The 25,920-nt window shown below is 35.3% G+C and overlaps 2 protein-coding genes across 3 annotated transcripts; one reads left to right on the plus strand and one right to left on the minus strand.

The window, feature by feature from the left end:
* Positions 1-421: 421 nt before the first annotated feature.
* LOC309500523 (ribonuclease inhibitor-like) lies at positions 422-10,054 on the plus strand (the record flags this gene model as incomplete). Its single annotated transcript, XM_082172132.1, has 4 exons — positions 422-687; positions 7,235-7,405; positions 8,874-9,049; positions 10,012-10,054. 4 exons carry the CDS (start codon positions 422-424, stop codon positions 10,014-10,016), a joined length of 618 nt encoding a protein of 205 aa, XP_082028258.1. The 3' UTR covers positions 10,017-10,054.
* A 10,791-nt stretch (positions 10,055-20,845) lies between these two features.
* LOC309501837 (protein adenylyltransferase SelO-like) lies at positions 20,846-24,611 on the minus strand. 2 transcript variants are annotated; one of them, XM_082174135.1, is made up of 11 exons: positions 24,315-24,611; positions 24,141-24,228; positions 23,992-24,061; positions 23,811-23,890; positions 23,622-23,705; positions 22,886-23,015; positions 22,764-22,808; positions 22,601-22,682; positions 22,297-22,389; positions 22,126-22,186; positions 20,846-21,139 (listed from the first exon to the last, which is right to left on the minus strand). In XM_082174135.1, exons 4-11 carry the CDS (start codon positions 23,830-23,832, stop codon positions 21,084-21,086), a joined length of 573 nt encoding a protein of 190 aa, XP_082030261.1. In that variant the 5' UTR covers positions 23,833-23,890; positions 23,992-24,061; positions 24,141-24,228; positions 24,315-24,611; the 3' UTR covers positions 20,846-21,083. The 2 variants fall into 2 exon arrangements, with proteins under 2 accessions (XP_082030261.1, XP_082030262.1); XM_082174136.1 differs by having other exon boundaries at positions 22,126-22,205; positions 24,315-24,580.
* Between the last annotated feature and the right edge of the window lie 1,309 nt (positions 24,612-25,920).

The raw sequence follows: 25,920 nt of genomic DNA on the forward strand, positions 1-25,920 counted from the left end.
GCGAATGAAAGGCGTTTGGTTAGTGGCGAAATTTGACCCTTTTGGCGTTCCATACAGTCGAGGCTGCAGGAGCTGCGGTCAAGACGTGCAGCTGAAATGGAGGTTTGTTTATTATTGGTCAAGACGTCATTTTAGATACATTCAGCCTTTCCCCCAATATATATATATACTAACAAATTGTTTTGCGTTGTAGGTAAAACTGCATTCCCTGGAGTCTGTGCAGAAGGACAGGCTGTTGAATACAATCCAAGGTTGCCAGGTCTTATGTTTGATGTGATGGCCATGTTTGAGGTATCCCAGAGCCCTGACCCTGTTGGAGATGTCCTGCATTGGTGCACTTGCACCAATTGCAGACAGAAAAATGGACACAGACCTGGAAAGGCTTTGCTGTCACCAGATACCTGCAAAATGCATAAGCAACATGGCACACATGGAGTTCTATGTGTTGAATGAGGGGGTGTTGCGGCTGGCCCGTGCGGCCTGGAATAACATTTTTGCTGTTGATGACAGCCAGGAGCCGGGTGTAGAACAGCGTCAATATAGACATGCCGCCTACAGACAGTTTGTGCTGTGGCAGCATGGCCAGAGTGCGAATTACCCCACAATAATTGGGGGGTACTGCTCCTTCACTTCTTCTATGACCATCATGGTCCACACTACCATATCAATCCCCACCGTGATCGCCAAGTGCAACATGTGTTGTGCAACACACATACAAGGTCTAAACATGCAACAAACTGATAATCACCCAGATAGCAACATTGTTTCGGCCCAGATCCGGCCCACATATGGCACTTGTGGAATGCAGATCTGGCCCACATGCAGCGTGGAATGACGGCCCTTGGGTGGCCCACTCCTGTTTGCCAGATCTGGGCCACAAGCAGCCCATAGCAATGCCACATGTCAGCCAAGAGCAAAGAAATAAACCAGAACTGGACCTTATCTGAGCCACAAAGTCTGTGTATATTAAATATGGAGTCATTTAACAGTGATTGGTGTTTCCATTAGTTGGGCTCTTAACTCTTATTATATCTTTTGTCTTCTTTGGCTGCTGTGACAGTGTGTTTGTCAAACACATTTGCAGCAGCAAAGAAAGCTTAAGTGAAATGAGATCAGATGATGATGATTATCTACTGATGGGTTTATAATCATCATGAAATAACCTGTTTCATTTATGTTTTTGGAATCTAACAATTGTGTTGATCCATTAATATTTTCACAACACAAACCCTGTGTTACTGCAATATGAGATCTAGCAATATTATAACAATCAGTCAGAACACTTTAACAAACATGAGCACGAAAAAATAAACATAATATGACACACACAGACATCAACAATCAGCGTATGAATCTCAACAATGGTGACAATCAAAAGTACCTTGAAGTACCTAACCTTGCTGCAATGCATGCTGGGTACCAGCATAGTACAAAACTCCCAGCATGCATTGCAACATGAATAAATTAGGCAAGGCAAGTTTATTTATATAGCACATTTCATACACAATGGCAATTCAAAGTGCTTTACATAGAAGAGATTAAAATAAGAAAAATAAATAAGAATAATTAAAACAGTTTAGACAAATAAAATAAAATACAGTACTTTTAAAAATAAAAACGAATATTATTATAGATCTTTCCTTCAAAGGATTCCCTTAAGACTTAAATCTTTCCTTCTTTTAACCTTCAATCTTCTTACGACTTCCATCTATCAACTTTCACTTTCTTTTCTCCCTCATTTACTCACACATTCTTTTCACTTTCTTTAGCACTGCGTTCACATTCTTTCTCAGACGAAAACTTTAATATCGTCATTTAAATACTGTTCTACTTTCAAACCCACATTAATACACGTCACTTTCACCTCCATAATTATTTCTCATTTGACAGAAAATAGGTGTGTAAAAATGGTCTAGTTTACTGTTAGATGACCCCATGTTTTTGACCCCCAATTATGCAGCTGAATTGTCCTATTATTTTGTTTAATTCAAAAAAATTGCTTTTATTTTTTGCTGTTGGTTTTGTTGTGAATTAGTAGCTTTTCAGTGATGTTCTGAATGAATCTGTTTATCTAAATATTTGTGATTGTCACCATTGTTGAGATTCATATGCTGATTGTTGATATCTGTGTGTGTCAGCATAAAATAATTTTTTTAATTCATGTTTGTAAAAAGATTTAAACTTACTAATATGTTAAAATATTGTTGGATCTCATGCTGCAGTAACACAGGGTTTGTTATGTGAATATATTAATGGAACAACACAATTGTTAGATTCAAAAGACATCAGTGAATGAGGTTATTTCATGATGATTATAAATCCATCAACAGCTAACCATAATCACCTGATCTTCATCTCAGCGTGGCCAAAGAGCGCGCTCACTTTTTCTCCTCAGCAGAGCAAGAACTAATAGTCCAAGTTTATTCGGAATTTTAATTTTTAATTAAAACGCCAGGGAACACCTCAAAGTCTGCAAAAGCCAGGAGAGAGGGCTGGCAAAAAGTAGCAGACAATTTAAATCCGTTAGAAGTGGCCATGTTAGATGTTTTTTATCACGTTATTAGCCTATATATTTGTATTTTAATAATTGCATAATTACTTTGTTCATTGTAATGTCAGAGTCACCACACTAGAACATCGAAACAAATAAAAGTGAAGTACAAAAATATTCTACATAATGGTCATTTTTAGTTAGCCTATATTATAGTCTCTTTTATAAAAGGCACTGTTAAATAAATGATTGTCTGTTTATAAAAGCAACCAAGAAAAAGGCAAAAAAAAAAAAAAAAAAGATCTTAGTAGCCTACACTGTAAAATATTTTTTGCTGCATTAAATTAAGGCCGTGTAGTCATTTCAACTGTTAAATCTTGAGTAATGATGAATTGCTTTTAACTTATGTTAATGTAAAAATATATATATATTTTTTTTTATCCTCTTTTGTGCACCTTTACATAATACACCAACACTAGTCTTGTATCTGTTCCCAAGAAAGTGGTGGCTGAAATATGTGCAGTAAGAGGACATTTTCTAACTTTCCAAAGTAAAGAAAGTATAATACTTTGTAATGTCCATTTGTTTCCATTGCACTGGACAGTGAATAAACCCTCTCAGATAACTGTCATATGGAGGAACTAGCCTGCAAGTGCATAAATAACTTTACTTAATTTATACTTGTATGCTTTATGGCTGCAATATAAGTTGCAGGATTCCACATCTACAGAAAGGCCTACAGAAGAGTCTGCACAGACAGAGGAGACATAGGCCTACATGTGGGCAGTGGATAGCCAACTTTTCCTTTTTATTTGTTGCATGAGGCATGTGTCTAATATCTCTTGTTGCAGGCACTTGACCACTGGCTTTTCTTTACAAAGAACAATTGAAATAAAAATCAAGGAACTAAGCATATTTGTCTTTTATTAAACACATCCACACAACACAAATGAGAGACAATTGAATACATTTCATTGAGAGCTCATTTTGTGTACAATTATAGTTTGACCAGGAAAACCAAAACCAGTATTTTATGTGTGATTCATAGACACTCAGTTAAACAATAAATTACAAGTGATACTTACTTCAGTCCAAATGCACAGTATTTATTTAGAATATATACTAAATAAATATTCAGTTAAATCAGTGAACATCACAGGTGAGCCAATGCTTGATTAAACATGCTAATCCTAAAACATAAATGTTCTCCTCAGTATATACAGTACTGTGCAAAAGTCTTAGGCATGTTAATACCCCCCCAAAAGATGGTTTTAAGTCAGTTATTTATATATTTTGCTGTAATGTGTCAGTAGGAAATATCAGTTTAGATTTCCAAACATTCTTTTTGCCATTAATTGTAATAATCCAGTGAGATTTGTGTATGCACAAGGAATCTGACAACAGCCGGTATGATCTGATCTCACCATCATCAAGTCCGTCTGTGATTACATGAAGAAACAGAAAAATGATTAACATGCCTAAGACTTTTGCACAGTACTATATAGTATATATATATATATAATTACTCCACATCACAAACAAGACAAAACATTACACAAATACACCAAGTATAAATGTTATATTAAAACAACAGTGTTTTTGAACTGACAGAGTTACAACACCCACAGACTTCCATAGGAATCGAGGAATGCAGAAGTAAAGTTTTGTATTGAAGTAAATATCATTACAATAAGGCAAAACAAACCTATAATAAATGTCCTAAAGAACAGAGCACAATATAAAAAACAATATAAATAATAATATCAGGGACAAAAAGGTTTCTAATAATTCAAATTTCTTTAATAAATTGATTAATCTTCCACTTTTCAATGTTGACATTCTCTGATCCTCTTCGGTTTAAAAATGACCGAACACGTTTTTAATTTAATCTGAATGGGATGACACTTGGTGACGTTTGTTGTATTAGCTTTGTGAACACACACAAAATAATCATAGACATGATTCGGATATGGTAAAGGGTCGTAAAAAAAAGTGTCACACTTGGTTCCTTCAAAAATGACCGACAGGAAATGAATGGGAAATACGAAAACTCAGAGAAACTTTTGGTGGTACAAACTACAAATCAGCCGATGTGCAGAAAAAAAGTGCACAGCAATGAAGGAGTGACACTCTAACACATCAAGAGTGCAAATAAGACCCCCCCCCCACACACACACACACACACACACACACACACACACACACACACACACACACAATGAAGGAGTGACACTCTAACACATCAAGAGTGCAAATAAGACCCCCCCCCCCCCCCCCCCCACACACACACACACACACACACACACACACACACACACACACACAATGAAGGAGTGACACTCTAACACATCAAGAGTGCAAATAAGACCCCCCCCCCCCCCCCCACACACACACACACACACACACACACACACACACACACACAATGAAGGAGTGACACTCTAACACATCAAGAGTGCAAATAAGACCCCCCCCCCACACACACACACACACACACACACACACACACACACACACACAATGAAGGAGTGACACTCTAACACATCAAGAGTGCAAATAAGACCCCCCACACACACACACACACACAGACAGAGAGAGAGAAATGAACTGGTAAGACTGCAACAGTAAATTTTGATAATATGCTAAATAAAATCAATAAATGAATAAAAATACAAAAGAGACTCTCTCTCGCGCAAATGCACACACGCACTCACTCACTCACACACACACACACACACACACACACACACACACACAAAGAAATGAACTGGTAAGACTGCAACAGCAAACTTTGAGAATATGCGAAAGAAAATCAATAAATTAAAAAATACAAAAGAGACTCTCTTGCTCAAATGCACACGCACACACACTCACTCTCTCTCTCTCTCTCTCTCTCACACTCACACACACACACAAACACACACACACACAGTAATATTAATTGTTTGGTCTTATTTTAGCCTAATAGGTGTTCCTGATATCTGCTGCATATGCAACAATACATAAATTACAGTTTTTATGTACATAGTTAAAATAATATTTATTATTATAATTCAATTTTTATTCCTGTTTTTTAACCTACAGTTTGATAATGATTGTTTGGTGTTGTTATTTTATTGTTTTTGCTGTTGGATCATAATTGCTGTTCCCTTCTGAAGTTGTATTACCATTTATAGAATTAAACTGAATAAAATACCAATTAATTGCAAAATGTCTGTATAAAGTGTTTTGAATTATCACTATCCATCCCTTATTTTGTTAGATTTTTTGAATGATCAAATACTGATTAACAAAAATGCTTGCATTGTGTTCCTTTTCTAACCAAACATTATTGTTTGATTGTAATCATAATGCAAAACCTGATACTTATGTAACAAAATGATCTAAACCTTGACAAAAATAGTCTTTTAGAATGTCTAAATATATATCTAAATAAATTTTAAAAAACGAATAAAATGGAGAAATCATGTCTAAAAAAAACAATGGGAATCAAAAAGCCTCTCTATGTATTTATATAGGGAGCAACAGTACAGCCTACAGGCGGTTACACGACATTACACAAGTTTTTACTTTTTAACGCCACTGGATGATGCTTTTCTCACTTCAAAAAATGGATTTTAAAGGCCTGCACTAATGTGAAATGTTGCATTTATTGAAAAATAATAATAATAAAAATATGAATTCTAATTGAACAAAATGCTCATAATTTTTTTTAGTAGTACCATAGAAACCTTTCTAAATTCGAAATAATAATAAAAAAAGATTATTGAACAAAAATATATTACATTGGTTTTCCTGAAAAAAAAGAAGAAATTTTAAGGCTTCGGTCACTTTTGACCGCGAAGGAGCCAAGTGTGACCCCTAAACGAAGAGGACCAGAGGGATTTACAGTAAATCCAGAATTCTTTTTAAGATACAGAAAACAATGCACTGAAAAAGTGTGTAGGATTTAAATGATTGAATCATGCACATCAGTTCCACATGAACCAATTAAGTTTAGAACCAAAGATAATTTGTTCACATAATGTCAACATCGTGGAATTAAGTCATTTCCAAGTAACCCAAAGAAGAAGTTTTAAAGTGATTTTAATATGGTTCCCTAACTGGATTAATTCATTCAATTTCTTATATTTGTGTCACATGACTGAGTTATAAGATTGTATTAGATTGCTACTAAACTATTAATTAGCAATAGCATATATTAGCATGCTAAATGCTAAGCATGAAATCTAATTGTAATATAAGTAATAAACATATTAGAAAAAAATGGCCATTAATGGATCATTATTGGACAAATATTTAGAAACAAAAATATCTTCAAAATATTCAATTAATATTATTGAACTAAAATATAGTACATTTAATTGATAAAGTTACACTTCAGGTGTTATTAATGTTATCTCTTTTTCACTCCATAGTTACAGCACTGCATGGCATTTGTCCCTCAGTTTCTCCTCAAGTTCATGGGCAATCTTTAATAAAATAGTCATTTTACACACTGTTTACACAGCGTCATTGTTCTCTACAGGTTGAAATATTGTGGAGTCACAGATGAAGGTTGTTTGAGGAAGATCTTGCATTCGTTTGAGAGTGCTTATATTTAAATTTGACTTAGTGATGTTTTTAAATGATTTGTGATCAAGCATTAATTGACGGACCCCCTGCAGTACGGCTGCGGACCCTTGTGTTAAACTGATCTGATCTGAACTGAGAGAGTGAAGAGTGTGTCATTGTTCTCTACAGGTTGAGGGATTGTGGAGTCACAGATGAAGGTTGTTCTGCTCTGGCTTCAGCTCTGAGATCAAACCCCTCACACCTGAGAGATCTGGATCTGTCTGGGAATAAACTAGGAGATTCAGTTCATCTGCTCTCTGCTGTACTGGAGGATCCTCACTGTAGACTGGAGACACTGTGGTAAGATCATATATGACTCACACATGAAACACAATGTATTTGAAATGTTCAGCCTTTTTCTGCTGCTGTGTTATTGAGCTTATTGAACTGTAAGTGATTTGTAAGCTCACGCTAAATCGGCCCAAAGTCCGGCATCCGACCAGCGCGGAAGGTCTTAACGTGTTACTGTCCTTTTCTCGAGGCAAAGTATTTTTTGATTAAATGCAATACATCTGAATATGTATTCTCTGGTTATTTCATCTGACTCCATGAATGAAAAGGTTTTAATGATATCTGTGGATCATTAATTGTGAGTGAATGTTTGACTATTCCTTTGAACTCTTTAATGCAAATAATGCCAAAGTCAGTTAGAATAATCAAATGTAACAATTTATTATGTCAGGTAAATGTATCATGCCAATTTCTTAATCAATTCAAATATAATCGATACAAAACATCAAATACTCTGGAAAATGAGAAGAGATGCAAACCCAACAATAAGAAAAACATGAGGCTGAAGATCTCTCTCTCTCTCAGCCTCACGGGCGAATCTGAGTTACAGAAAAAGGCCTCGAATTCCCTGCTGCATTTCATTAAATAGCCAGGACCTCTTTCACTTGGAAATATCTTTTAACAATGGAAATTTGCATTCAGAGGTTACACCTTTGGGTGTAGGGAGACCATTTGTCTAGAGGCCAACCCCTCCTTGTGTGCTAGTTATCCATAAACTCTCAAAAACCTTATTACCTTTTGTTTTACTTATTTGGAAACGAGACATTTGTACCAGTCGCACTGTGACATTTTAAATGATACCAAACATGAAAAATACTCTGTGATAATCATTCACATTAAACTATACATTTTCTTGGGTGATTTACATGTGGTCTCAGCATGAGAGAGGGGGAGTGAGGAAGAGGAGGAGAGATGTGTTCTGAGGTGTGACTTTGCCTCACAAATGCTGAGTTCAAATGGTAATTTCCAGAGAGGTCCTTTGTCCTCTCAGGGTCTGGGTGCTCCCCAAACAGACTGTCCGGCATTTCCTAATTGATCAATTCTTACAGATTGAACACATGAGCTGCTCTTCAGGAACATGATTCTGCAGGACTGAGTCACTGAAATACACACTGTCACATCACAATCAACACTTCAGTCTCTTGATTTTAAACCGACTCGATCTCAACACATTCAGAACTGAGAAATGAAGAACATGCTGGATTTATTCTTGCAGTTCATCACGTTCATCTTTCTGCAGGGACTGTTTTTTTTAAATATTCTTTACACGATTAAAACAAATCATTACTCCATACGTACTGTATTACTAGATGTTTAATAATCATGTTTTGAGCTCTGTGACATTTTAGATCTCAGTCCAATGATCCATCAAAAATTTTGATTTGTGCCTTAAGTTTGTATTTTCTCTTTAATAATGGATTCACTGCTAATCTGATCTGAACTGAGAGAGTGAAGAGTGTGTCATTGTTCTCTACAGGTTGAGGGATTGTGGAGTCACAGATGAAGGTTGTTCTGCTCTGGCTTCAGCTCTGAGATCAAACCCCTCACACCTGAGACATCTGGATCTGTCTGGGAATAAACTAGGAGATTCAGACGTGAAGCTTCTCTCTGATCTGAAGAATGATCCACATTATAAACTGGAGACACTATCTTGTAAGTAGATTATTTACTTTATAATTATTTTATTTTTTTTACTGATACAACACAATGCATTAAAAGCTGGGGTGTGTAAACTTTTTAAATTGCATGAACAGGATAAATTGTAATTATTTTGTCTTCTGTGAAACCGGGAAGTATTCGCTTCTGAAGGGCAGTACTGAATGAAAAAAAAAAAGATGATCTTTAAACAAAATGTACACATCATCATAATCCTGTTTAAAGTTTACACCCCCTGCTCTTAATGCATCAGTAAATGTTTTCACCTTTTGTAATAGTTGTGTACGAGTCACTCATAATGTAAAAATATGGATCTCAAAATCATACAGTCATTGTTGGAAAGGTGTCAAATATGCAGAAGATTCTGGAAAACCTAAAAATGTGCAAAACCTGGAGGATTTTTCTGGAGAACAGCGAGTTTAACTGCTCAGTTATTTAGATCCTGTAATAAACATTATTTGTTCTCATTCTTCTGAGAACACACACAGTCTCTATGGAATGGACTACATATGCCGTATTATCATTTAATCAGTTAGTACATAGATGTTGTCCGACAGGAGGTCCGCTCTGACTCTCGGCTGCAGGACATTGTCACAGAAGAATCTAGATCACTCCCAGAAAAGATTACAATTAATTGAGAGAGTAGTTTCTGTTCATCACATCATTCATATAATGCGAATAATCGGCTGAACCTTTCGTTTCCACGACGGTGAGTGGGAAGTGTTCCTGACACGATGATCTGTTCACAATGGTCTTGATCAGGATCTTCTTCATCTTGACGTTCACCCGCGTGCAGAACAACAGCTCTGATGTTCTCCTCACCTTTATATCTCTGGCTGTAATATTAATGTACTCTGTATGTATCTCTGCCTGTGTTTGTTCTGAAATGAATCTACTGATGTGATGTGACCGCAGTAATGTCTCGTACTCCATATGTGACTCTGTGTGTTTAATTGTAGTTTAAGGATCAGCTGATGGTGAATAAGGAGCCGCTACAGAGACTGTGACATTACTATTTTATTGATTTTTTTCTGTATGTGCAGCTGCAAGTTTTTTTGTTTGTTTGTTGTTGTTTTTTTACTTTTGGTTCAGATCCAAAGACAGTTTGAAAAAGCATGAAACCTTAATACATTTTCTTTGTGTACAGGAATGCACTCTTATGTCTCTTATGAACTGGTTTTACATTTCTCAAATGCATGGTGAAGTTGCTCAGAAGTCATCATCTAAGAAAATCTTCTTGAACTGAAAATTTGTTTTGTTACTTAATTATTTAAACTTTCATGATGGTTTCACATTGCGACATTGTTTTTCTTTAACCTATTCTACACTTGTAAGTTTCACTCTCGGCCCCATCACCGATCAGTAAAAAAAAAAAAAAAAAAAGTTTTTTGTACAGTGTATTTACATAATAATTTGAATGTAATAAGATAACGTTCATTTTGGATGAAGACCTATTTAGCCTGCACAAAATGATCATATTCATCTGAAATGATCATCATGTTCACAAGAAAGCAAACAGAAGACAGAGCATAAAAGATTATTGAATTTACAGTTTGCTTGTTTTTGTGTGTAACATGATGTTTATTCATTTATTCTTATTATAGAAGGTATAATATCTCACCACTGTAATAGAGGAAATGCAAACTGTCAAAAGTAGCTCTCATTTGTCCACTGGCCACAGCTGTGCAGTGTTGAGCTCACTGCTGTCCTGGGACACTGAAACCATTGTGGAACATTACCTTGAATATGTGCAGGAAGAGCTTCTCTGATCTGTGCAAATCAATCCATGCATTATAACTGTAACCATAATAATACCAGGCATGTGTGACAGTGAGTATCTGTTGTCTCATTTCACTGGCCAGCTCTGTGTAATTCTCTCTGAGCTCCAGTCCAGGGCTGCGTTTCCCAGAAGCATTGTGAAGTTGTCCTCTACGATCAACACAGCCCAGGTTTTTCTCTCAGATACCCAGACATTGGCCTATTGTGAGAGGAGATATCTTTGTACCGCATATATCCAGAGTCTTTATTGCGCAACCACAAACTCTAAAATCCCCATTCCCCAGGTTTAACAGTTTCATTTTCAATACTCTCTACCCAGGCTCTGGGCAGACTTGTCTTAATATTTTTTGACATTTCGATTTCATCATCCCACTCCGAAACACAATCATATAAGGCTCTATTAGGTAAGAACCCTCTTACATCATATGCTATATCCTTAACTTGTCTCACTCCTGCTTTCATATACAATTTGTCATAAAACACTCTCTTTCATTCTAAAATTTGGATCTAAAAATATGGGTTGTTTTAAAACTTGATTTATATTTTCACACTCATACTGTATATTTCTGTATACAGATGGTGGACAACCAGAATGAGACTTTTACCGCCGCCGTTCCCGCGGCGGCAAAATTGGGATGTGTATTTGCTGCCTTTTACCGCTGAGTGGCGCTGTAATCACAGACTTTGAAAAGTGTCAGTTTATTCTCTTTATGACGTAATCTGCCGCGGCAGTAATCTGAGCTGAGGTCACAGATAAATTCAAGATAAATATTGTGGTTAAACGAATTCAAATTCATTAAATTTAAACAAAGTAGACACACGTTAACATTGTGTGCCCAGTTTTTCTATAATTTAGAAAGGCTATGTCAATAAGTTACTTGTCATTTACTTCGTGTTATTTTAATGTGTTTGTAGATTTATTAACTGAAACATAACAGTGAAATAAATTAAAATAATTTACCGTAAAATTAAAACATTTTCAGGACTCGCAGTTACTAACCGATGTCATCGGTTTAAGCATTCTTTGTTATATTCAGAATTAAATAGGCTTACATGTTGTTATGATTATCAATTGAATTCTTTAATAAATAATCAACCACAATGCCTATTACTGCCGCAGCAAAAATAAACCAGTCGAATTTCAAAGTCGTTCGCGAAATGACTAGGCTATACCGGGTGGCGCAAGTGACAGGGCAAAACAGCAGCAACTGCGGCATTTTAAAAGGTAAGTTTCCTATCTGTTTATTTAAAAAAAACAAAAACAAAAAAACAAAAAAAACATGGCGCTAGATCTTGTAAAAAAAACTTTTTACATTATTTGAACAAAAATGAGACTGATTGAATATGTAAAAATATAAACAAACAAAGCAGAGAATAAAACAAACTTTTAGGGAAAAAATATAGGCCTATTATGCTACAACAGAATTGGTTAACATTAACGAAAGCAAAATATGTAAACATACATTTCAAACAAAATAAAACAAAACAAATTTGTGGCCGAGTGGTAGGCTATAACTTACGTTTCAATAATTCAGATGACAAGGGGTTCAAATCCCGAACAAACATGGGCTACTTTTTTATTATTAATGCAGAGAGATTTGATAGTTCTAAAATATTGCTACACTATATTGTTGTTTTTCTCCTATAGCCTATATTAAATATTTTATATTTTAAAATAAAATTACCATTCATTTCCATTTTACATTAGGGACAATTTTTATCCAACAGAATGGCTGAATTAACATCTACATAATAATAATAATAATAAACAGCACAAGGTCTTGTAAAAACACTTTTTTTTTTTTCGACACATAATTTCGAGACAGTAAATTGCCAATGTTAAAAAAAAAAAAAAAAAAAAAGAATATAACAAACTTTTAAAACAGAGAAAATAGTAGACCTAGGCTATTCAGGCGATAGCTCTGTGGTCAATGCATTAACAATAGCCTCTCGGAGCTTCAAACGATCTGAGATCGAATCTCAGTGTAGCCGACAGTGTTTATGTTTTTCCGTTCTTGATGCTTAAATATGCATCTGTTTATTAAAGTCAATCATCTTGTTTAATTATCAATTGTACATTACAACATAAATTTGCTACATTCCAGTTGAGCCGCTGCAAAGACGACACATCTGATGAAGGAAGACCGTCAGCCGATCGCACCAGAAAATGAAGATGATGAAGCTCGTCTTTAATCTGCTAAATTATTTTTGTTGTGTGTGTGAATCATTCACGAGATTGAGATGACTGACAGTTATACCCGGCCATAGCAACGGAAGACATTTTTCAAAACAGATCGAACAAATCAGAAAAAATACTTTCAATACAGTACTGCTTTCAATTAAAAAATAAACAATGAAAATGTAAAAGAAAAAGAAAATTAATTAAGTTTGAAAACCCATCGCACATTTCAAGGTACGAATAAAGTGTCGGGACAGTTTATTTATTTAAACAGGGTTGCATCGATAGAGTTTATTCCCTTTGTGATGCAAAATAAGAAACAGAATCTTATTCTTGCAACATTTAAAATTTCTATTGTCAAAGAAATTGCAGCTAAATTAAAAAATTAAAAGGGTACAAAACGAAAAAAGTTCAAAGCAACATAAATTAAGAACCGGCGTTTTTCTTTGCCTCTCTCGCGCTGGATATTTTTTTAGTAAGTTTGGTCTCCCTCACTGCGCACGCGGGTCTTTCTCGAAATGAAGCATTTCAGCGTAAAAAAACACCATACAGCTGATAATACTGTATATGTCGCTGTGTGTCATCCACACAAATCACGGAAGAAAAAACTGTAACAAATAGCCTTTGTTGCTTCAAAGATAAAGCATGCCTTGCTGAATTCACCTTACAATAAAACGAGGTGGGTCGCGAATTAAAGAGCTCTGTATCGGCTAAATTGAAATTGTGTGGAAAACCTTTAAATACAATCAATAAAACTACAATATTTATAGGCTAATTTAATAAGATATAGGGCCTACATATGGACTTTTTGAGATTTTGAGATTAATCCTTAAAAGAATTTTGCCTTTGCCTGCTCATCAGGCTGGCTCGGACACTCTCCATATGAAAGACGGAACATTAACACCTCTCTCCTGCACCCCCACGATAAAGCAACTATTGGCTTCTCCAAACCCCCCACTGGCTAGCTGAGTTTGCAAAACAAAACAAAGAGTTTGCCACTCGTCGTGGTGTGCCAAAACACTTAATTATAAACTTCAATATTTCATTCAAAACAATCTCAAAACGCTCTGTGACATTTTGAAAAGCCGTGGATGCATTACTGCCACTGGAACCATGAACGCAACAGAATACTGGTTCTGATTTTATTGTTTGTCGTTTAAACGTTTTATATATATATATATATATATATATATATATATATATATATATATATATATATATATATATATATATATATATATATATACATATATATATATATATATATTATATATATATATATATACATGTATATATACATAATTATAATTATATATACATAATTATATAGGCCTATATATACATTTTTTTTAACAGAACTGCTTTTGAAATTACGATTGGAATTATTATAGGCTACAGAAGTAAAGTCATTGTATAATATTTGTTCCTTAGTGTAAAATGGAAATGCATGGTGATTTTATTTTGTAAATAGGCTATAAGCAAAAAACTATGTTTTAGAACTATAGACAAATCTCTCTGCATCAACAATAGACTATAAAATGCATTAATAGGCTAATATACAAATATCAGTAATCCAAGTTAGTTCGGGATTCGAAACCGTGTCATCTAAATGATCGTAACGTAAGTTCAACCACTCGGCCACGATTCACTCGTTGCGACATGGCCTAACGTTCCAGTGTGTGTTCGCTCACACGAGCGAGAAGCGCTCTTCATTCAAATGAACGCGCCGCCGCGTTTGTCGAACACTAATTCAACATGCCAGAATAAAACCTGGCTTTAGAACAATGCATAGCGCCACTCGTCGTGGTGTGCCAAAAAATGTACAATAATTTAGTTTCATTTATTTCAGTGTTAATGTTTGAGTTAAAAAAAAATCTCTACAAATTATATTAACACAAAGTCAGCTATAAGAATCCTTTATAGGCTACGAAAAAAGCAAAGGGCTTACAGTCTTAACATTTAGGCTACTTTGCTTAAATTCGATACATTTATTTTCAGTAGGGCCTAATACATTTGTAGGGATGTAATTTCAGTATGCTTTACCAACGCTATGTATTCAATTAAAGTTCCAAGAGGTCTGGTCTCTATATTTCCTTCCCAGCTGACACTAATATGCAAGTGCACAGCAAAAATCACAACTTGTGCTTGCTGCGAACGCAAGTTATTTAAGGTGTCTCAACTGTACACAGTCTACCCTACAGTGTGAATTCGTGACAAGGTTTCATTTAATTAAATTAATGTGCAGCAATTTGTACAAATAGAGTCTATATGCCTACTATACTGTTGTAGCCATTAAATAATCTCATTTAGTATCATATTTGTTAAAATATTCTAATGTTATTTTTTTCCATCTATGTTGAATATGAAAAGTGAACAGCACGAGTAAGATAGGATGCATTATATCGAGAGATGGATATGGAGTGGGTCAGACATGATTTTGACCACTTCATTAAGTTTTGTTTAGTAGAAAACCTTTCTTTAAAGTGAATTTCGTTTTCTATAAATTGTATCTTAATTTTAATAAATTTTTCATCAACCAATTGCTGGATTTTATAAGTAAGAGAAGCAAATATAACAGACACTAATCATGGAGGCGCCCGCGCGGTCACTTGCATTGCACGTCAGCTGGAGCGCATCTCATCCTCCTAACTTAACGAAACTCAGCGTATGCCTCACACAGACATGATAAATAGGCTACATCAAATACACAAAGCTTGAAACGTCTTCAAACGAAATAATTAAAAACGAAAAGAAAAAGGCTACTCTCTGATTATGTCTTTATGTGCATTTCTCTCTAGGTGCGTTCACTACAAATATGGCGATCGTCAACTTCATCTTTGCAGTCGACACTGTCAGAAAACACTGGTTTATTGATAAAAATTTTGCACGCATCACCGGATTTACAAACAGGGCCGGCGCTAGCCATTTGGGTGCCCTAAGCACAAATGCTTGGTGGTGCCCCCCCCACCCACCCACCAAGGGAATAACAACCATTCAGAATTTCTTAGTTAGGTTCTCTTTACTTCCAAAATAACTGCTGCAAATAAATAATTTTACATTAACAATGGCACCAAACATGAAAAGAAATAAATAATATAAAGGTTAAAATTATAAATACCAAATACCACCACAATTACTAAAAACACAGATTTGGAACTGAACAATGTAAACACAGAAAGTTAAAAGTGCAAAGGTCAGGCACAATATAATAATTCTGTACATAATTTGACAACTCTGTGAATATGAAAATATACAAACACTGAGATTGTGGGGGGGGTTTTTCTTCTAATTGCAGTTTCAAAGTAAAAAAAAAAAAAAAAAAAGATTTTAGCCATGCAGGGCTAAAGCCCCGGATCTTTTGCACTACTATAGCGACGCCCCTGGACATGCATACGCATAGGCGTAATTTGCGGGTAGGACATGTCCCCACCACTTTTGAAACATCTCGCGGCACGAATGTACCAATACAAACAAACAAAACATCTCCAGTTAACCAGCAGAGCATTCATTTCATTCGTTTTTTAAATAAGAGTCGATCTAGCGCTGAAATGTGTTTTTTTTTTAAATCAACTGATCAAAGTGCTCGTTGCCGAGCGATCAGTGGCGCGGATACTATGTTTGTTTCTGGCTCGCGCACAGCCTTCACTCAGACGCGCGTTTCAATCCGTTGTGGAGAGACTCTCTATTCGCTCCGGTACAATTAGAAAACAAAAAGCACAAAAAGTGTCCCTGCCTGATATACAACCACTAAAAAACATAATCGGTTTTGATAAAAAAAAAAAAAAACGATATGAGTGCGGATTAGAACTCAGAACCTCTGACACGCTTGGCAAAAATTCTACCACTGGACCACTTAAATACACACATAATTGTCGTCGGATCAACATATAATAGGCCTCATTGAACGACCACTTAAACCCAATATTAACATGCTTTAGACATATTTTATTTGTTATTTATACTAGTACCCTATTGTGATGATTTTTCACGACCCAGATTTTTTGGTGCCCCCCCAAGCACTTGGTGCCCTACGCGCAGTGCGTGATGTGCGTGTGCGGAGCGCCGGCCCTGTTTACAAATACACATCTTGCTTGTTGCACGCACATATTATGTCGAAAAAACGAAATATTATGTTGAAATAACATTATTATTAATAATACATCTTTTAGAATATTTGATTAAATGCTGATTGTTGCGCTTGTTCAATTGAATAAAATGAAAACTTTAATTGTGATAATTAAAATAATTGAAAATTAAATATTTAATTTATTATATAGGCTATTATATGCCTATTGCCTATATTAAGTAGGTCATATTAAGACAAGGCATATATTAAGTTATTTTAGCTGTTATGAGAAAAATAAATCTAACGAAATCTAAAATCTAAATCTAATAAATCTAAAACAAAATTCTAACGCCAATTCAACATGCCAGAATAAAACCTGATTTTTGAACAATGCGTAACGCCACTCGGCCTGGTGTGCCAAAACACTACATTTTAAACTTCAATGTTTAATTCAAAACAATCTCAAAACGCGTTGTGACATTTTTTTAAGCAGTAGCCTAGCATACATTAAGGGCATTGAAACCAGGATCTTAACTAAAACGCGTTCCGCGTAATCTCTCAAAAATTATGCCTAAATACTCCATGTATTTTTTTTTTAAGGACTGCTTTTGAAATCACTATAAATTACTATGCAATTGTATCGCTCACGAGAGCTCTTCATTTATCTAATTCCTCAATAGAATAGTAAAAATATTCAGCGTCATTGCTCCTAATATCGTCTCTATTTTTAACTTTTGATTCTATTTTTTCAGTTCTAAAATTGATTCTATCTTTGGTTCTATTCTGTTGTAGCCTAATAGGCCTATTTATATATATGAAAAATATGCCTATTAGGCTTAGGGTTTTATATTTAACCCACTTACATTTTAAAATACGGCAATTGCTGCTGTTTTGCACAATGTCCCTTTGCGCCACCTGGCGGTCATTTTGGGAACGAATTTGAAATGCGGCTGGTTTATTTTATAGCTGGCGCGGCGGTAATAGGCATTCTGGTTGTCCACCATCTGTATGACCTCTGCCCACACACTTAGCACTTCCTGATAAAACAGCGGCATTTTGTCATACGTCGGCTTTTTCAATCCCATAAAAAGCCCTTCTTCCCCACATCCACTACATTTGTCCAGCACATCCTTCATATAACCTTTCCATCCATACTCCACTTTATCACATAAATACTTTTTCATCGTTTTTACCCTTATGGCCTTCTTTTTAACTTCTAAGTCAATCAATCCTAATCCTCCTTCTTTATAACTTGCCATTAATGTTTCCTTGCTATTTGAACTCCTTTCCCTCCCCACATAAAATCATTTGTTATCTCAGTCATCTCATTAAGAAAGCATGACAAATCATCAAGGGTGTTTCAGGCTATGATTAGGTTAGGGTGGGCTGTGTTTTATGTTTGTCAAGCAATTGGGAAATAAAACGCAAAAAATGCAATAAATGTAATACATGCACAATTAAACCCCGACTCCAGCAGAAAAGGGACATACATTCTTTACATGTATGCAATAATTCAAAATTATAAAGCACAAGATTTTTGTGGTTCATTTTAGCAATATTTAGGACTAATCCTAAAGTGTGGCATGAGGGGCACTGGCAATCAAATTGTGATTTTAGTGTGTCATCCACTGTCTCTGCTCTGCAACTGTAGCTCAATAACATATGTAATCAAAACAATGTTAATATCATCAACTGTTCATTTGGAGAAAAATGAATATTAGCAAAGCATGAACTAATACTGAAAACCCTAGTAAGTTGTTACCCAACCCTTTGTTGTTTTGAGAACAAAAAAACATTGATTAAAGATTCAATCCCTGAAAAATGAATGGTTCCACAAATCTGTAGAGAATGACAGAGGGGGAAAAAGTGTTATTATCTTGGCCTTCTCAGGTGTGTATATCAGGTGTGTGTCATGTTCATATGGTCACTGTGATCTGCTTTCAGCATCCTCAAATTCAAAAAGAATCCCAATACATCAAGTATCTGTGTTGTGATGATGAGTTGACCATGACTCTGTGGGTGACTGGGATACGTATTGTAAAGGTGAGCAGAAACCAGGCCACACACCAAAAACCAAAATAGATAATGATTGTATGATTAATGCAAGAAGACACTAAGTTGAACTTTATGCAGCAAATTAAATTATAAATTATAGTTTACAATGCAAAAACATACTGTAAATTGTAGCTGTATTGTGTTGGGTCCTATTGTGAGCTGTCTACTTTGTCAAAAAATTATAATAATGAAAACCTACCTTATTAACGGTCTTGTTTTGTCATGATTTTGTCATAGTATGGTAAGCAGTTATATGAAAACTACAAAGCCGACTGTGAGGAAAGCAGCCGGCACTGGAAGCTGGGCTAACCGCACTATCCAGGTCTCCTCCAGTGCATCCACACCCTCTCCTACACCTAAAGGTAGAGATAATGAGCTAAATAGATTGTTATAAAATGTATCATAGATCTTGATATATTAAAGGATTTTGATGACATTTCTGTGCTTATCTTTCAGCCAAAGCTGTGAATGGACACGCTCCTCAGCTTCCAAAGGACACCAAGGTACCTCTAAATCTATCAGTTAGTAATGAAGAACGCCATAATATAATACCATAAATAATATAAGTTCATGGACCATACTGAAGTGTGAACTATAATGTTTTCAGACACTTGACTGCATGTTAATTGCAATTAAACAAAATACAGTTTAAATTTATTAACACACTTAAGTACATAATTTTATAACATTTCATAATTACTTCTACTTTCAATGAAATATGAAGTTTACTGCCGAATGTACTGAGAAGCATTTATAGTAAACTAAAATATACATATATTATTTCTATTGAAACTTGACATGTTTTCAATATTTAATTACACATTTGTCATGATGAAGTTGCCAATTGGTAAATTTAAAATATATTAACATTAAATGTATTAACGAATAACACACTACAGTTGAAATTATAATCAAATTTGCATGTGCTCTAGTATGTTTGTCAAGATCAAAATAAATGTACTGCAAAAGATTACTAAACCATAATTTAAAAAGTATAACTGTTAATTTGTCATGATTGCAAAGTACACTTTTTAAAATTGCACTAAACTCTGTTAAGAAACAGTCATGAAAGTGCAGTGTCTTTAAATACACATATAGTGGCCTTTTATTTAATTAATATATTATCTGAAAATATATATTTTTCATTAAATATACTTCAAAGATTTAAAGTATACTTCAAGAGCAGTAAAATTAAGCACACTACTTTTCCACAAAGGGTGACGGTTCCTTTAGAGTTGTTTTAATCCCCTTGTAATTTCATCATTTATCTGAAATGCTCCTGAATGCTACTTTTGGTTTGTTTTTGAAGGGTCCTGGCAACCAAACATCTTTCCCACCACCTCCGCCTTCAATGGAAACCCTGCCTCCTCCACCACCCGACCCCATGTTGCCTCCTCCTCCCCCTGCTCCTCCTGCCAGCACAACCAAAGTCAACAAGTTTCCTCCTCCACCTCGATTCCCACAATCCTCCTTCCCACCTCCACCCATGGATGACCTGCCTCCACCACCACCACCACCTCCTCCAGAAGATGCCGAGCTGCCCCCTGACTTTCTTCCTCCACCGCCTCCTAGTTTTGCACCTTACGGGGGAGACTCGCTCCCCCCACCACCTCCAGACCCCAAAACTTTGCATCTGCAGGTGGAGCGCCACCACCTCCACCTCCACCCCCGCCTCCACCACCTCCACCCCCACCACCAGCAATATTACAAAAGACATCCATGTCCATTGTCCATATATAACGTGCATATGTACATATATAACGTCGAACATGACTCATCCTCCAATCAGATCATCCATTAGGAATTGTGATTACAATGTCATAAACAATATTTTTGGTTCAAATGATGCTGAAATTTGTGATTTTTTTTTTCATTCGACCCTGAGTTAGGAAGAACAGCTGACCCTCAGCTGCTGAGCCCAGGATGGAGGTTTACTGGCATATCCGGCTCTCTCAGCCTCTTCCTGCTCCATAAATGACTCCATTAAAGTCTTCTGCAACAGTGTCACCTAGAAATACATCAAACATACTGTCAACAAGCCATAATGGTCTGTCTGAAGATGTTACATTGTATGTATAATTGTCAAGTCTTCATTTCACAGTAATATATTAAAGCAAACACTCTAAGATATATGATAAGCATGATCATGACAGTAGTTTGACATCACATGTAATAATACGTCTGAATAGTCATTTTTCTCTGCTTTTCTGATAGCAGATTCAGCCATCCAGTTCCTCAACACATACCGTGGGTTTACTCCTGAACAATAGAAAAATTACTAATAACATTAAATACAACATAACACATCGTAAAAAAAACACACACTACCGTTTAAACATTTACGGTCAGTAAGGCTTTTTAAAAAAAAAGAAATTAATAATATTATTCAGCAAGGATGCATAAAAAGGGACAATAAAGACATTTATAATATTACAAAAGATTCAAATAAACGCTGTTCTTTTGAACTTTATATTAATCAAAACATGTATCAGGGTTTCCTCAGAAATATTAAGCAGCTCAACTGTTTTCAAATGTTTCTTGAGCAGCAAATCATCATATTAGAATGATTTCTGAAGGATCATGTGACACTGAAGACTGGAGAAATGATCACAGGAATAAATTACATTCAGCTGAACAAATATATTAATTACACAAATACTGTATATTCAAATAGAATAATTTATTTTATATTGTAATAATATCTCATAGTATAATAATATATTATAGTAATACAAAATTACAGTTTTTATTGTATTTTTGATTAAATAAATGCAGCCTTCGTGAGTATAAGAAACTTCTTTCAAAAACAAATCTTACCAATCATGAACATTTCAGCGGTAGTGTTACTGTAACAATATATAAACACATAATATATAACACTGCATCATATAACATATACAAAAACTTATTATCCTGAAGAAGACGATTAAAACATCAAGTGATGTTCATTTTTAATCCTCTAAAGAGTTTGAGTTTACATTACAGCAACATTACCTTGACAGACGCTGTAAATACAGCTGAACCCAGTCTCTGAAATGCTTGTGTGATGAGAGGTCTGAAAGAGCCCACAATGACTGTCAAGAGAGACACAGTCACAGTTAATGGACTGAAATCATGATTATGGATATTGCGGCTGCTGTGGGAGTGAATGGAGAGGAAACGTACCGGAGCAAAGGATCCCTTCTGAAGCCGGGACAGGGTCACTTCACTCAGCTGTCTGAAAGTCATAGTGAAGTCTGCTCCAGTGTCCTCCATTAGCTCAACACATCACACATCATACAACATTATATGGGTCATTCTCAGGAAATGCTGCCATTTGTGTGATCTACTACTGATTTAACTCCATACTGGACTTAACTATTTCTGACAGTTTGGCTGTTAAATATATAATTAAAATAAAATAAATGAATTAATGAATTAATTATAGTACAATCAGAGAAAAAAAAAAAACGATCCAGTTAATATTTACCTTTAGAAGAAATGCAATCACATATGAATCCTTTTCTTCATTTCCCAGAAAGCCCAACTTTGCTATGAACAGCTCATGAAATCTATAACAGAAACAGTAAAGTGAGACCAGGAACGACTCAGAGAGGAATACAGTGATCTATATTGTCTAATGACAGGCTCACCTTTGATGGTAGATTTGTGGATACTCTCTCAATATTTGCTGAGATCTGAAGTAAATGAATTGACACGAATCACCCTTATTTATTCCAGACCAATACCAACAGAAAATAAAAGGATCTCTTACTGTGAAAGCTGATCTGAGGTCAGCAGTGGTTTCAGAGCTTCTAGAAGTTTCTGTAGATTGAACAGGCCAACATTAGCCTGAGCTCCTATACTGTACCGGCCCTCGTCATCAGACGTGTTGGGGACACAATCTATACAGAGGAAACAATGCTGTAGCAATAACACACATTTAACAATACAATTATTATATGTTATTATTATGGCTGTCTGTTTCACTTTAACTTATTAGAATATAATAAAGTAAAATAAAACAAGTAATGGATTAAAAAAATTATGCAATTAATCATGCCCCTCAACCCATGTATACTGTAAGTATATACAAAATTTATAGTAGATCTAAAGTAGCTTACTATTCATACAATTTTCCTCCACTTTTGCAGTATTGTGTATATATATATATATATATGTATGTACGCGTGTGTATGTGTTCTCGTATATGGTTTATGAGGACACAAATGTGTATAATGATATGGGTAATTCAACGTAAACATCTTCACACTTCCTGTGTCCTCATAAACCAAATGGCTTAATAATATGGATAGGTTTAGGGGTATATATAGTCCCTGTGTGTGTGTGTGTGTGTGTGTGTGTGTGTGTGTGTGTGTGTGTGTGTGTGTGTGTGTGTGTGTGTGTGTGTGTGTGTGTGTGTGTGTGAGATGTTATATGACAAAAAACTAAACTTAAAAGGAAGATGATTGCTAATATTATGAAAGTTTAAGTTAGACAAAGAAACATACTTGGGTCATATGATTCCATAAATCCAAATGGGCCATAATCAAAAGTGATAGAAAGCAGACTGAAGTTATCTGTGTTGCTGACTCCTGTGTGAAGATGCAGATCATGTTGTTGTGCATTTTGCGTATTAAGCTCGATCTATAATGATAAATCTATGTGATAACTAAACAAGTAAAGCAGAGTGAACTTACCATGAGCAAAACCAACCGACATCCAGTGGGCGATTAAATGTTAAATGTGCCGTTTCATTCAGCACTCGAGAGAAAAACACCTTCACACAACATGAAAACCATTCAAATATAGTGAGACTGATCAGACAATATAATATAATCTTGTATTACAGCTAAACAGCAGAGAGACACAGATACTCACCACATACTTGTCAGGGTCATTTGTTGCAATAGATTTAAAATGCTCTTTAATTACAAAGTACAACAATGTCCTGAAAATTAAAAAAATAAATTAAAAAGCAAATAAGAGTGAGAAAAAAAAAAATATCTCCCAAGTAAAAGTTAATATACCGTAGGACATCTAACTCTCCAGTTCTAGTTAATATCTCCAGTGAACCGATACGAAACCAGGACTTGGCCAGACGCAGAACAACCGCTCCTGATAGATACAGAGAACAATCACATAAAGCTGAGGAGGATAAAGAACTTAGTTACTCGATTTGTCCAAATCTGATCGTATTTTACCTCTTTCTTTTAGGACACTGCCATTATAAAACGGATCCCTCCAAACAGGTTCCTCACTCACAACCAGACTGACAAACAATAAAGGCAAAAAAATGGAAAAAGTATAAATAAAAATAAAAATAATATCCTACACCAAACATTTGAAAGTGATAAATCCATATATTACTCATCTTGTGTATGTCCATTCATATACAGTATATTTTGTGTGTGTGTGTGTGTGTGTGTGTGTGTGTGTGTGTGTGTGCGCTCTGCTGGTAGGAACATCATGTACAGTAAACAGCATAACCATTACACTCCTGCCAGACAGAGAATCACACACTATGAGTCATAATGTAAGATCATTTACAACTAAATACATCTCAGAATTACTTAAAAAGCATATCAAAAATATTGAGCAGCAGAAACTGATATTCACCTTGAGTACGGTGTCTTTCCTGAGCCTTTCAACTGGACTTCCCATCTTTCACCTTTTCTGGATAAAAGAGAGATTGTATACCGGTCTAACGGTTAACACTTGTCACAGTTCTAAACTGAGAGATGTCATTGTTCAGACGCATGTTTAAGCATTAAGTGAGAATTAGATTTAAAAAAATGACAGAATCATCTATTTGCTGACAAAACAATAAGTATAGATCACACTTTCCATTCTTTAATCTTAAACAACATTATGGGAAAGTTGACATGCATTACAACAGAAAAGTCACATCTGACAATAACAACTGATGATTTGTGTTGAACGCTGATGGAAAAGGATGATTTTACCTGTTTGTGTATTCACCCAACAAATGTGCTCTTCCATCCCCCAGCTGTCCGGCCCAATAACCAAACTATAATAATAATAATAACACATGGTTGACATGTTTGTTCTGGTTGTCTTACGCCATCGCTGTCGGGTTTGAAGTGACGGTCAGTTTTACCTGATGGCCCCCGTATCTGTGTGCCAGTGGAACAGAGCCAGGAAACAGTTTCCCACCACTGACACAACGGACAAACTCTTCATTCTGAATCACAGACTCATTCAGATCCAAAATATTCCTCAACACATCCTGAAATACACAAAAGAGCCTGAATATATGCAGAAACAACATTTACACAAAAGTACTGTGGTGGTACCATGGTCCAGTTTTGTTTTAAAGCAGTTTTCTCAGACTGTGATCCTCAGACCACTGGTGGTTCTGTAAAGGAGTCCAAGTGGCCCACGAGTTCATTAGCTGATTAAAAGCTTTATGACTGAATCAATTAATAAAAGTATAACTAAAAAAAAAAAAAAAACCCCACTAAATTAATTGAATTAATTAACTCAATGCAATAAATGAACTGTTTGTGACTAAATAAATGTATGATAAAGTGTTTCTATTGGTATGTAAGTGTTTGGTCCAATTTTTAAGCTAGCATTATATAATATCTATATATATAATAGAGTATAATAGCTCAAAATAATTTGTCCACAACCTAAAGTAGAAATTTATTTGAGGAGTTGGGTGGTTCATATTTTTTTCTTTCTTTTTTCTTTTCTTTTGCAGATAATACAATATTAAGGAAATAAAAAGCCACTTCATGACCGTTTCTTAACAAACTTAAAGGGATACTCCACTTTAAAATGAAA

Source organism: Leuciscus leuciscus (genome assembly GCF_965113295.1).
Source record: "Leuciscus leuciscus genome assembly, chromosome: 6".
Lineage (NCBI taxonomy): Eukaryota > Metazoa > Chordata > Actinopteri > Cypriniformes > Leuciscidae > Leuciscus > Leuciscus leuciscus.

Bases quoted from the DNA above. Each gene is read 5' to 3' on its own strand.
- LOC309501837 (XM_082174135.1), bottom strand. From the start codon at position 23,832: ATGTCGGTTGGTTTTGCTCATG. The intron at 22,683-22,763 runs GTGAGCCTGTCA...TTTCTGTTATAG, and splicing joins CCACAAATCTACCATCAAAG to ATTTCATGAGCTGTTCATAG. The intron at 22,390-22,600 runs GTAAATATTAAC...TGATGTGTTGAG, and splicing joins TGATTGCATTTCTTCTAAAG to CTAATGGAGGACACTGGAGC.